The 12,320-nt window shown below is 51.8% G+C and overlaps 2 protein-coding genes across 2 annotated transcripts; one reads left to right on the top strand and one right to left on the bottom strand.

The window, feature by feature from the left end:
- Positions 1 to 265: 265 nt before the first annotated feature.
- MRPS11 (mitochondrial ribosomal protein S11) lies at positions 266 to 7,325 on the bottom strand. Its single transcript, XM_006263823.4, has 6 exons — positions 7,249 to 7,325; positions 7,028 to 7,147; positions 6,763 to 6,861; positions 3,279 to 3,408; positions 1,872 to 1,937; positions 266 to 600 (listed from the first exon to the last, which is right to left on the bottom strand). The coding sequence occupies exons 1-6, from the start codon at positions 7,296 to 7,298 to the stop codon at positions 493 to 495; spliced, it is 573 nt and encodes a 190-aa protein (XP_006263885.2). The 5' UTR covers positions 7,299 to 7,325; the 3' UTR covers positions 266 to 492.
- Positions 7,326 to 7,630: 305 nt separating this feature from the next.
- MRPL46 (mitochondrial ribosomal protein L46) lies at positions 7,631 to 11,169 on the top strand. The gene is made up of 4 exons (XM_006263814.3): positions 7,631 to 7,834; positions 7,920 to 8,103; positions 9,753 to 9,926; positions 10,714 to 11,169. The coding sequence occupies exons 1-4, from the start codon at positions 7,646 to 7,648 to the stop codon at positions 10,962 to 10,964; spliced, it is 798 nt and encodes a 265-aa protein (XP_006263876.3). The 5' UTR covers positions 7,631 to 7,645; the 3' UTR covers positions 10,965 to 11,169.
- The last annotated feature ends 1,151 nt before the right edge of the window (positions 11,170 to 12,320 follow it).

Here is a 12,320-nt window from a genome sequence, read left to right as displayed (position 1 = left end):
CTGTTATGCAAAATAGCCAGGTGAAGAAAATGCACTTCTCCATGTCAAACTTCCAAGTCTTTGTCTGACTAAGGGAGACCACTCTCTGGTTTAGATAATTGGAGGGGGAACTAGCTGCTGTTTGTTTCAAGAGTTCCCTTTTTTGGTGACAACAGCAGCAGCACCAGGGAGCTGTCAGGAACCACATGGTCTTGTGAGGAGGAGAGCAGTGGTTGAGAGAGAAAAGTAACACAAAGTATATCCAGGAAGCCGGCAGGAGAGGCCATCAGAAAAACAAACATTTTAATTTACCAATTTTACAGACAAAAGGTTTCCCACTAGGCAGGTAAAATACATTCTTGCTTCCAATGTCAGGCTAATGCTCTGGTCCATGTCCATTCTACTTGTCTTTCAGGGAAAACATCTTTCAAAGATGTGATGTAAAAGCAGACCCTTGAACCAGTTCACGTTGCACCAGCCATCACTGCTCAGTGCCTCTCTTCCATTCCTGTCTCAGATTCTTCGTGCCTTCCGGGGACGGCAGCCATTGTGTGGAATCGGGGTGTTGTCCGTGATGGAGATGATCTCCAACCCCCCCATGGTCAACCCCTGGATGGCCGCCTGCAAGGGCAAGAGAGCAGAGATCAGACCATAAGCTGCTGCACCAATGCATTGATACCGTAGCTGGTAGGACTGTGCGAAGCTTCTGTCCCCGATTTGATTCAGCAGAGATTCGGCCCAATTCAGTGGCTGAATCTCCTAATCTGAATCGAATTGAAGGACCCTTTAATCTCCCTGAATTGAATCAAAACCCTCCAAATACATTTGGAAAGATCTGGCGATTCAAACATAGACACAGCTTTAGATGTTTTTTCTACATACCTCAAGGTACCAAGCAGCTCGTGAATGCTGCAATGCTGGGGCACATGGAGTGTTCCACGGGACCGCGGGGGGGCTCCCCAGCATGCTTGGCAGCAGACTTGGAAGTGGACCAGAAACACTTCCAGTCCACTAACGTGTCCGCCAGGGAGCTCCGGCACAGTGCCTCCTGGGTCTGGGGGGGGCACCTGGGGTCCCCCCATGGCTGATCGCCAAGTTGGGGAGGTGCAGGGGGGCCCCCCAGTGCACTTCCTGGCAGACCCAGAAGTGGACCAGAAGTATTCTGGTCCACTTCTGGGTTTGCCCCTGAGCATGTGAAGGGCCCGCCCGCACTCCTGTGGGATGCTCCATGCACCCCAGCATCACAGCGCTCGCAAGCCGTGCCTGCTACTTCAAGGTATGTAGAAAAAACTTTTAAAGCTGTGTCTGTCTGAATCACTGATTCTCCAAATCAGCATTGAATCTTCAGATTCAGCTGAATCAAATCAGGGACAGTGATCTGAATCAATGAATCAAATCACTGTCCCTGATTCGGGCCAAATCCGAACTGAATAGGGCCCACTTTGCACACCCCTAATATCAGGCAAAAACCCAACAGCATGTGTTGAGGTAGCAGCTTTGGAACAGATTCAAAGATAGGAACCAGTGTAAACAATGTTTGGCATCAGTTTGGGAAAGCCCTGTCATGGGGAGGAGATAAGATTATTCTAACAGCAAGTCAAAGGAAATTAGCTAGGCTAGTCCAAATCAACACGCATAAAACCTGGCTTCTAGTCAGCCCTTTAGGAGAGATTCTTCTAAGTTTTCACTACTAGGATCATTTTTGTCAATGATTTAGTTTTTTTTTCATGGTGTATAAATAGTAAATTCCCTATAGACTCCATTTTTATGTCATCTACAGAAAAATCAGATCAAAGCCTCCAGACACCTGAATAAGATCCCCTCCAGCCCCCCAGGAAAAGCAGCAAAAAGATGAAGATTCCTATCCATGAGTCATTGTCTCTGGCACTTACCCAACGCCCAGGTCCCAGGCCTTTCACTACCACTCTCACGTGGGACAGACCCTTTGTGCAGGCTTTCTGAGGAGAGAATAACTGTTTAGTGCGCTTGGTGAGGAGGGGCAGGCAGATCTCTATGGCCGTTAGACAAAGCTGGGAAACTGAGGGCTGATAGGAAACAGGTGATTGAAAGCAGTTTCAACACAACTTGTGTGTCCTGCATACTAATCCCAAGTAAAGTAAAAAAGTGAACAGACCAGTAAAGCTACTCTAAGCTTGGACTTGAGGTAGCAGATGATGTATCCTATGAACCTGGGCAGAGAGGGAGGAATGAGAACTCTTTAAAGCTTGCTTCCAACAGCTGGTTTCTTTCTGTGGCAGCACTGCCACCTAATGGAAGAACTGATCTTTCTTCTATAGAGGGAAAAATGTATCCCAGCACACGTTAAAGCTGCCTAAAAACTATAGGGGCAGAGGTAAAATCATAAAATTAAAAAGACATCAATCTCTGAGGGCAAGGACAGCCATGCAGTTACAGAAGCGTAGAGTAGGCATGTGGGTATGCAGATTAGCTGCATAGGAACATATCAGCAGGACTGAAGAACTCTTGTCTGTCCACTCCCAACCTGCAGTAACTGAAATGCAATAACTTACCCCTAATTAAAATGGGTACAGTTTTACTAGCGTTTAGCTATCTGTACTTGTGGTTATACTGGCTTTCCCCATATTCAGCCTTCTGAAAATGACTAGTCTTTGTTTCAAGAGGGGCTACCAGAGCATCTTTCAAGACAGGCCCACAATGGGATGGACAGCAACAAGAGTTTGTTACCTGAGTGGGCTTATTTGAAATGAAAACATGAAGTCTCTTGACTTAAAGTAGCTACTGTCTTATTGATTAGCAACACTGCCCATGGCTGCATCAATATTTAGAAGGGAAAGCACAGCTGACTGATCTGCTCACAATGGCTTGGCAGTTGAAAGAAATATGCTACATAACATTTATGTGAATACTTTGCATGGTTACACCATGCAAACAAGAGCTAGAGGATAAGTGGGAATGTACATTTCCCACTACAGGCTCCAAAATGCTGAAGGCTAACATCACCCCAGTGGCATTCAAATATTTCATTTCAAACAATTCATCCAGTTCCAACTGCTTACCATGTCTTCCTCACAGGTGAAATGGAGGAAGCTACTTGTAAGGAGAACTAAGCTGTTCTGACCCCAGGAATCAATGGCCTTTACTGCCTCCCCTCCCCACAGAGAGGGAAGTGGGAATGAGAAGCAAAGCTGCTATTTCTCCCCTTTTCCCTCCTGAGGATATTTTGTCTAAGCAGCACTCGTCCCCAACTGCTCTAGGCCGCACTCCTACCAGCTAACTACAATCGACCTTAACCTGAAGAGTCACTGGAGCAGACTCACCGCTGCTGCTGAAATGCCTACAGTATGTGCTGCAATAGGAGTCTTCTTCTTGGCATTTTTGAACCCTTCAGTGCCACAAGTAGTTTGAACAAGTCGCTTGTTTTTAGCATCGGTGATGCAGATGTGCGTGCTAGGGAGGAGAGAGAGAGAGAGAGAGGTGGTAATTAATTAATTCAGATTAATTCACACATTGCTTTGCACCTTGATTACCTCCCAGGCTCTTCCCCAAACCATTGGACCCAGTGCTTCTATTCAACATTTCAAAACTGTTGCACTCTACCCAAGGGCAGGGGCTGCACATTGGCTTGTGTCAAGGTTGCTTTGGAAGCAACTGAGAGCACTGTGCCTTCTGCAAGGATCCTGACAAGACGCTGCTCAGATGGAGTTTTGCTGCCCCAGGTCCTCCTCCCCACTGCGAGAGTACACGCACTCATGCTTATTTAAAAAAACAAAAACAAAAAAACCCCACTTTCCTTCAGCTGAGAAGAGTTTTACAGAATTGTAAACTTGTCACATTTGCACCAGGGATCCTAGTTTTCTCCAATTTAACCGAAAATTAGGGATTAAAAAAAAAAATGTAACCCCAAATCCAGTTTTCCATAATTAAAATGAAACAACACTACATATACACATCTCTATATTAGTGGTGTTTCATTTAAATGATGGGAAAATGTGGATTTGGGGTTACTTTTTTTTTTAAAAACCGAGAACGGGATTTTTTAAAACCAGGATCACCACAGAAACGCGGTTACCTCTGGTAAATAACGCCGCACTTGTTAAACAGTTGTGTGCCAAGAAGTGATGATGTTCCCAGATCTTGTTAAAGTGATGTGTGAAACCTGGAGAATGGGGGGGATGTTAGCATATCTTCGTTCGGTCACAGCGCACTATTAACGATTTCTCTCTTGTTAAAGGTGCCATGTGACAGCAAAATGAAAATCGACAAACCTCGGTCAGAACCACTTTGTTACAGGAAGCACCTCTGGCACAGCATGGCAGCACCGGTTCAATATTTGTCACCTAAATCAGCAGCCTCATGTCAAGGACTATCCCCCGATCAAGCACTGACCATGGTGAAGGCAACCAGAACAAAACTCGCCAACGACACCAAACTCTGGGGTAAAGCATCCACACCTGAGGACAGGAGGGTGATCCAGGCTGACCTTGACAAGCTCAGGAAATGGGCGGACGAGAGCCTGATGGTGTTCAACACTGAAAAATGCAAGGTTCTTCATCCTGGGAAGAAAAACCTGCAGCATCCCTATAGGCTCAGTAGTGCTACGCTGCTTAGCACTACGGACGAAAGGGACTTGGGGGTCACGATTGACCACAAAATGAACACGAGCCTTCAATGTGATGCTGCAGCCAGTAAAGCAAGCAAAATGCTGGCTTGCAACCACAGATGCTTCTCAAGAAAATCACAGGATGTCATTTTCCCGTTGTACTCGGCCTTGGTGAGGCCGCAGCTGGAGTACTGCATCCAGTTTTGGGCTCCACAATTCAAAAAGGATGTGCAGATGCTTGAGAGTGCAGAGGAGAGCCACACGCATGATCAGGTCAGGAAAACAGACCTTATGATGAGAGGCTGAGAGCCATGGGACTCTTCAGCCTGCAAAAGTGCAGGCTCAGGGGCGATCTGGTGGCCACCTACAAATTTATCAGGCATGTTCACAAAGATCTGGGGGAATGTCTGTTCACCAGAGCGCCCCAAGGGATGACAAAGTCGAACGGTCACAAACTCCTCCATGACTGTTTCAGGCTGGACATAAGGAAGCACGATGCTCTGGTGATGTGCCAGAGGACTGGAAAAGGGCCAGTGTGGTTCCCATTTTCAAAAAAGGGAGGAAGGAAGACTCAGGAAACTATAGGCCTGTTAGCCTTACCTTGGTCCTGGGTAAGCTTTTTGAGAGAATTATCCTGGTGCATGTCCGCGAGGGGCCAGCAGGGGAAATTATGCTTAGGGGCAACCAACACGGGTTCATTAGAGGCAGGTCCTGTCAGACCAACCTGGTGGCCGCCTATGACCAGGTCACAAAATCCTTGGACACAGGTGTTGCGGTGGACATAGTCTTTCTGGACTTTAGGAAGGTCTTCGACACTGTTTCTCACCCCATTCTCTTTAAAAAACTAGAAGACTGGCATTGATACCTACACAGTCAGATGGGTCACTAGTTGGTTGGAGGGCCGCACCCAGAGAGTGGTGGTTAATGGGTCTTATTTGACTTGGAGGGATGTGAGCAGTGGGGTACCCCAGGGCTCGGTCCTCGGGCCTGCACTGTTCAACATCTTCATCAGTGACTTGGATGAGGGGGTGAAAAGCACTCTGTGCAACTTTGCAGATGACACCAAGATGTGGGGAGAAGTGGGCACGCTAGAAGGTAGGAATAGGCTGCAATCAGACCTGGACAGGTCACAGGGGTGGGTGGATGAAAACAGGATGGGTTTCAACACTGACAAGTGCAAAATACTGCACCTGGGGAGGAAGAACCAGCAGCATACCTACAGGCTGGGGAACTCCCTTCTTTTTTAGCGCAGAGGCAGAAAAGGATCTTGGAGTCATTATTGATGCCAAAATGAACATGGGCCGACAGTGTGGGGACGCGGTCAGGAAGGCCAACTGCACCTTGTCATGCGTCCATAGGTGCATCATGAGCAGGTCCAAGGAGGTGATCCTCCCCCTCTGTGCGGCACTGGTCAGGGTGCAGCTGGAGAACTGCGTCCGGTTCTGGGCGGCGCACTTCAGGAGGGATGTGGACAGCATGGAGAGGGTCCAGAGGAGGCCACCCGCATGATCAGGGGTAGCAGGGCAGGCCCTATGAGGAGAGGCTACAGGACCTGAACCTGTTCAGCCTCCACACGGGGCTGAGGGGGGATTTAGTGGCCGTTTACAAACTAGTCAGGGGGGACTAGCAGGCATTGGGGGAGTCCCTGTTCCCCTGAGTGCTACCAGGAATGACAAGAAATAACGGTCACAAGCTGGCAGAGGGTAGATTCAGGCTAGACATCAGGAGGCGCTACTTCACTGTCAGGGCGGCTAGAACCTGGAACCGACTTCCAAGAGAAGTGGTGCTGGCTCCTACCCTGGGGGTCTTTAAGGTTAGACGAACACCTGGCTGGGGTTGTTTGACCCCAGCGCTCTTTCCTGCCATGGCAGGGGGTCAGACTTGCTGATCTGCTCAGGTCCCTCCCGACCCGACCAACCATGGAACTATAAGAACTTCTTTGCAGCCGGAGCCCCCAGGGTCTGGAACAGCCTGCGGCCGGAGGTGGTTCAAGCCCCTACTTTGAAGGCTTTCAAGAGACATTTGGATGTTTATCTAGCTGGGATCCTGTGACCCCGGCTGACTTCCTGCCCCTGGGGCAGGGGGCCGGACTCGATCCTCCGAGGTCCCTCCCAGCCCTAATGTCTACGAGTATGAAAAAAACTGGTGCCAGACACAGGCTGTTGTGCGCAGGGCGGCGCGCATTGAGGCGTGTTTCTTACTTGTTGTAGGCGGCGAGGATGTAGATTATGGGGATGTCCTCGTATTTTTTTCCGTTCCACCTCAGGTGACTCTCCTGTCCCGGCACGGGGGGCGCGGAGCTGGGAAGCGACACGGGGAAGTGAGACGCGGCCCCCGGAAGAGGCGGCTCGGGCGCGGGGCCGCGTCGCTCGCGCCCCTTCCCACCCGGCGCGAGGCTGCGACGCCGCCAGACCCGCCCGCCGGGTCCCCCGCGCAGCGCGGCTCGGAGCCGCCGAGTGCCCTCACCTGGTGTCGGTGTTGCGGGGTGCCGGCTGCGGCGCCGGGGCGGGCGCGGCCTCCTCCGCGCTGTCCGCCGTCCCCCGCGCTCCGGCCGGGGCGAGCAGGGGGCGAGCGGCGCGGGCGCCCCTGGCCGGGGGAGAGGAGACGGAGAGGGGGGTTGGGTTGGGCTTTAGCAGCCCCGGGCCGAGCCTCCCTCCCTCCCTCCGCCGGCCGCGCCCACAGCTCACCCCGCCACAGGCCGCAGCAGCCGCTGCCAGACGCCGCTGAGCGCCGCCATGTTGAGCCCGGGCGCGGGCGGACGTCAGCGCAGGGGATTGTGGGTCCCGGGGGGCAATATGGCGGCGCCCGTGCCAGGCCCCCCAGAGTATTGTAGGTGCCTAGGATGGAAACATGGCGGCGCCCATGCCAGGCTCCGCAGTGCATTGTGGGTGTCTGGGTTGGAAACACACTGGTGCATTGTGCGTCCCGAGTGACAACATGCAGGCGCCCATGCCATGTGCCGCGCTGCATTGTGGGTCCGGGCGGAAACATGGCGGCGCCCATTGAGGGCCTGCCGCAGGGCATTGTGGGTCTCAGGTGGAAACATGGCGGCGCCGCGGTGGATTGTGGCTCCCCGGTGGCATCATGGCGGCGCCTATGCCGGGCCTCGCAGTGCATTGTGGGTTCTGGCGGGGCGGCGGTGGCGGCGGCATCATGGCGGCTCCCACACGCGCGTCCTGGCGGCTCCTGGGCGCGCTGTGCCTGCAGCGACCGCCGCTCTTGTCGGCGGTGCTGACCCCGGAGGAGGAGGAGGTGGCGCAGCTGATGCAGCAGGTGCGCGGCGGGGGGAGGCCGCGGCGGGGCGGGGCGGGGCGAGGCGCCGCGTGTCCGCCCCGTGACGCGTCTGTGGCGCCCGCAGTGGGAGACGGAGCGGAGCCGCCTGTCGGACCACGAGGTGCGGTACCGGGACGAGCAGGAGCGGCTGCGGCATCCCAGGGACAACGATGACGACCTGGACCGCAACAGAGTGGTGCTGGTGCAGGACCTGGAGGAGATCTGGGAGGACAAGTTCCAGAAGACCGAGCTGGCCCCCCGCCTCACAGGTGCGGCGAAAGCGAAGGTCCCGTCCCCACCTGCCCCCGTGGGACGGGACGGATGGACCTCGCTGTTGCGCTCTGGGTTCGCCTGGCCCGGTGCCGGCTTCTCTCCCCCGGCGTTTCCCGGTGCCCTGCGTGGCGGGAGCAGGAGCTGCGCCGGCTGGGGTTGCCATCTGAGCGCGGGGGGCAAACACAAGACAAGACGGGGGCGGCGGGAGCGAGGCCGGGGGTTTAAAGCAGGCGCCTGCTGGTGCCCGAATGAGACGGAGGAGCCCCGGTGCAGGACATGGAAGCGGGTGGGAGAGGTGGTGCGGATGGCTTCCTCCCGGCACCTCTCTCTTGGCTGTGCTGCCTTTGCCGAAAGCCCGTTTGGGACTGGGGAGTCGCTGGCGTGAGCCCCCTTCCTCGCGGCCGGGGGCTCGGAGGGTGGCAAGAGCGTAGGATCGTAGGAAATCAGGGCTGGAAGGGACCTCACGTGGTCACGTCTAGTCCGACCCCCTGTTCAAGGCGGCATCGTCCCCGCCAAAACGGTCCCGGACAAGTGTCTGTGCAGCCTGCTCGTGATGGAGCAGGAATGGAGAGCCGTGGTTTCGCTAGGCAGCCTGTTCAGTGCTTGACTGTTTTTGCAGGCAGAAAGTTCCTCTTCATCTCAATCTCTGATTTAAATTTCCCCTCCCACAGCTTGGGGCCTGTTGCTCCTAGCCCTGCCCCCTACAGCCGCAGAGACAGCCCGTCTCCGTCCGCTCTAATCGCTCTTTGGGTGTTTGACAGCATTCTTCAGCAAAAAAGCCCGACTTCTTCCAGTGTTTCTTTATGACTCTTGCCTCCCAAGCCCCTAATCATTTTTGTTGCTGGACTCTCTCAATCTCTCCAAATTCTTCTCGAAGGGTGGGGCCCAAAACTAGACATGGGACCCCTAGGGAGGCCTCACCGATGCTGGAAAAAGTGGAAGAATCCCTCCCCTTGACTTGCAAGTGACACTCCTGTTAATACAGCCTGCCACTTTTTTTGCAACAAGAGTGCACTGTTGGCTCATGTTCAGCTTATGGTCCACTATAACCCCCAGGTCCTTCCTGCAGTACTGCAGCCTAGCCAGTCATCGTATGGCATGGTGAGACCACTGAAACCTAGGCCTTCTGTAAATCCTGACTTTTATTAAGTCAAACTTAAATGATTGGATGCTTATTTTGCTGCAGTGATCTGACCCCAGCTGACTTCCTGCCCCTCGGGCAGGGGGCTGGACCTGATGATCTTGCGAGGTCCCTTCCAGCCCTGATGTCTATGAAACTGGTGAACTGGGCAACTTAAGGCTTGGGGGGGGAGGAGGGGAAGCATTTATATCAATTAAGTTAAATGGTATCTTTCTCTTTCACCTTAATGAGATATGCCTGAGACAGGATATGTCACCTTCATGAAACCAGATCCTCGGGTGACAGAGCAGGAGAAGGCACGTGTGCATAAAAGCATCGCTAGGAGTTATCTGGTGACAAAGTCGGACTCGATGATCTATTGAGGTCCCTTCCAACCCTAACATTTGTGACTCTATGAAAGTCACATAGACAGTTTGGGAAGGAGGAATGCTACTGGCCCTGGGTAATTACAGGTACTGGACAAACCTTTGGATATTCTGTCTGGAATCTGTTGTCTCGTGGCAGATGCTGATAAGAGCAATGACCGCACCTCTCTGAACAGGAAGCTCGACAGTAACCTAACACTGCTGGTCAAACAGAAGGTTGGTGACCAGGAGATGTGGCTTCTGCCTCAAATAGAGTGGCAGTCAGGGGAGACACTACGAAGCACAGCGGAGCGAGCCTTGGTGTCTTTCTTGGGTGAGTCCCTTGCTGGTGGTGCTGCTCCTGTATCCCTGTTATTGTCGGTCATCTTGCTACCAGGCTTAGTGCCCAGCTATCCTCACGGGCCCCTTGCACCCTCTTCAGGGTTGCAAGCTTTTGACCACAACCAACAGAAAAGGTTGATCCCTGTGGGGCTTTTGGTAAGAACTCTAGTGTCTGGATGGAGCTGCTGGGAAGTTGGCTGTGCACAGACTTGCCCTTAAGCAGCTTCCTGATCTCCACCTCTTAGAGAGATTCTTTTGTTTCTGGTAGGTGCAAGTCAACATGAGACTGTACCTGGCCCAGTGGGTTATTCAGGATGGCTGTAAGCATTTGTGATGTGCAGGCCCCTGGGACTAGCTGTTGAATACTGTCAATGCTATTCTGGGGACCTGGGCTCATGTCTCCATATTAGTATCTTTTCTGGTCCTGTAAATGCAAGCAAGCAGTCTCCTCTTATGTTCCAGTAGGGAAGCATTGTGGAAGCAGTGCACACAGCCTCCTAAAGGGAAATAGCATCATGAATTCCCAGTAGCCCCCTACACCTGGCTAGTGTTTGAGTGAGGTTGGTAGGCTCCCAAAGAGCTCCTAGGGGGAAGGTTTATCCTAAAGTGGGGCCTAAGGGATGGATGTTCCTACTAAGAAGAAATAACAGTAGAATCAAATGAAAATTAGGCACAGGTGAGTGACTTCTGCTGTTACTCTCAAATGTAATAACAACAGTCAATTTGTCCTGATCTTGTGCTTTCTTCCCTCTTTCCCCCTTCATTCCTGTGCCTCACAGGAAATTGCATCCAAGCCAAGTTTCTAGGGAATGCGCCGTGCGGACTTTACAAGTACAAGTTCCCCAGGGCCATCAGGACTGAGAACAGCGTGGGGGCCAAAGTGTTTTTCTTCAAAGCTCTTCTCCAAAGCGACCATCTGTCCAAGGAAGAAAGGAAAGGAGACTGCATATGGGTCACCAAGAGTGAGATGGAAGATTACTTGAAACCAGAATACCTAAAGCAAATTAGTAGATTTGTGGTGGACCTGTGAGAGAGAGCTGTGCTCCAAGCAGGTAGGGAGAATATGGGACAGGATCTTTGGGAGGAGTGCAGTTGCTGTTTAGCATTGTCTGTGTGATCAGAATGCTATCCTAGACCCTGAAGAAGAATCCTGCATCCCCTTGTTTTGTGACTCTCTTTGCAGGGTCTGTACTAAATAAATATTAAAACCTCTACCACGTGAGGATCTCCCTGGAGTGTTGTGTGTTTTATTGGGTGTCCTCCTCTGCCTTTCAGGAAATTGTGTTGGAGTCCCTTTCCCCTCCCTGTTGTGCCATTTTGTAGAGATGATGTATCCAACAACTGTGCTGTCACTGGATCCCTGTAGTAGCTTGATGCTCTCCTAAACATTATACTCTTCCCTTGACAGCTGCTCTGTACTAAGAGGAGCAGAGTGAGCTCCTTCTACATCTTCAGGTGGGAAGAGTTCCTTTTACTGAGGAAGAAGATTTATCCACTGGTGTCACTGGGAGACCTGGTAAAATGTTAGGTTTAAAGTTCCCCCTTCTTTTTTATACTGCCCACAAGCCTAGATTTTTTTTTTTTTTTACCTCTTCCTGGAGTGTTGTGACTCTGGAGAGCAAGCAAACCTGGTAGTGCATGTTGAAGTAGCACACATTTTCATTTTCTTTTCTAAGAGTTTAACTCTTCTTGGCCTGGAGTAGGAGAAATGGGGATCTCTGGCAGCCTGGTGGTCCCTGTAGATGTGGATTGCACATGCCATTGAACTTTGTCTGTTCTTCTGTAACTTCTTTGATCTCTTTTGGAGTAGCCACTGGCTTAGCTAAAGCCATTTCTGGGTATTACTCTATGGCATCTGCATCTTTGGGAAATAAGGTGGCTGAAGGTAAAACGTTCTCTTTGCTAAGCGGTGCCTCTGGGTCTTTTGCTCCAAGTCATGCCCTTGGAAAAGCGTTCATGCCACAGCTGAAGAATTGGCTGGGGAATCAGCGATGGAAACTAGATTGCTTGAGGTGTAGAGAGAAGTTTCTTCCCTGTCTAGCTTCTACAGAATGCAGCTCCAAAGGGATGGGTTTGCTGCTTACCTACTATGCAGCCTTCTTCCTCTAGAATCAAGATGACTGCTTCTTTCCTGCCCTGTTCTGGCAGGTCTCCTGGAGGGTCACTACTGTCCTCTTGAATCTGAGTTTGCACCTTGACAGGCCTGAAAGCAGAACAAGCCAAGCAGCTGTTCATACTTTGACCTTCTTTAGTGCCTAAAGAGGATGTCAGAGTGCTTGAGACACTTAATTCTTCCCAATTCCATCAGAAAGGTTGGCATTGGCATTGCCATGTTGCAGCAGGATGGAGGTTAATGTGACTTATCCAAGGCCAATGTCTGCCAAGC

The sequence above is a fragment of the Alligator mississippiensis genome, chromosome 11 (assembly GCF_030867095.1).
Source record: "Alligator mississippiensis isolate rAllMis1 chromosome 11, rAllMis1, whole genome shotgun sequence".
Taxonomy (NCBI): Eukaryota; Metazoa; Chordata; order Crocodylia; family Alligatoridae; genus Alligator; species Alligator mississippiensis.
Note: the sequence above shows the minus strand (reverse complement) of the source record. Positions and strands in the feature narration are given on the sequence as shown.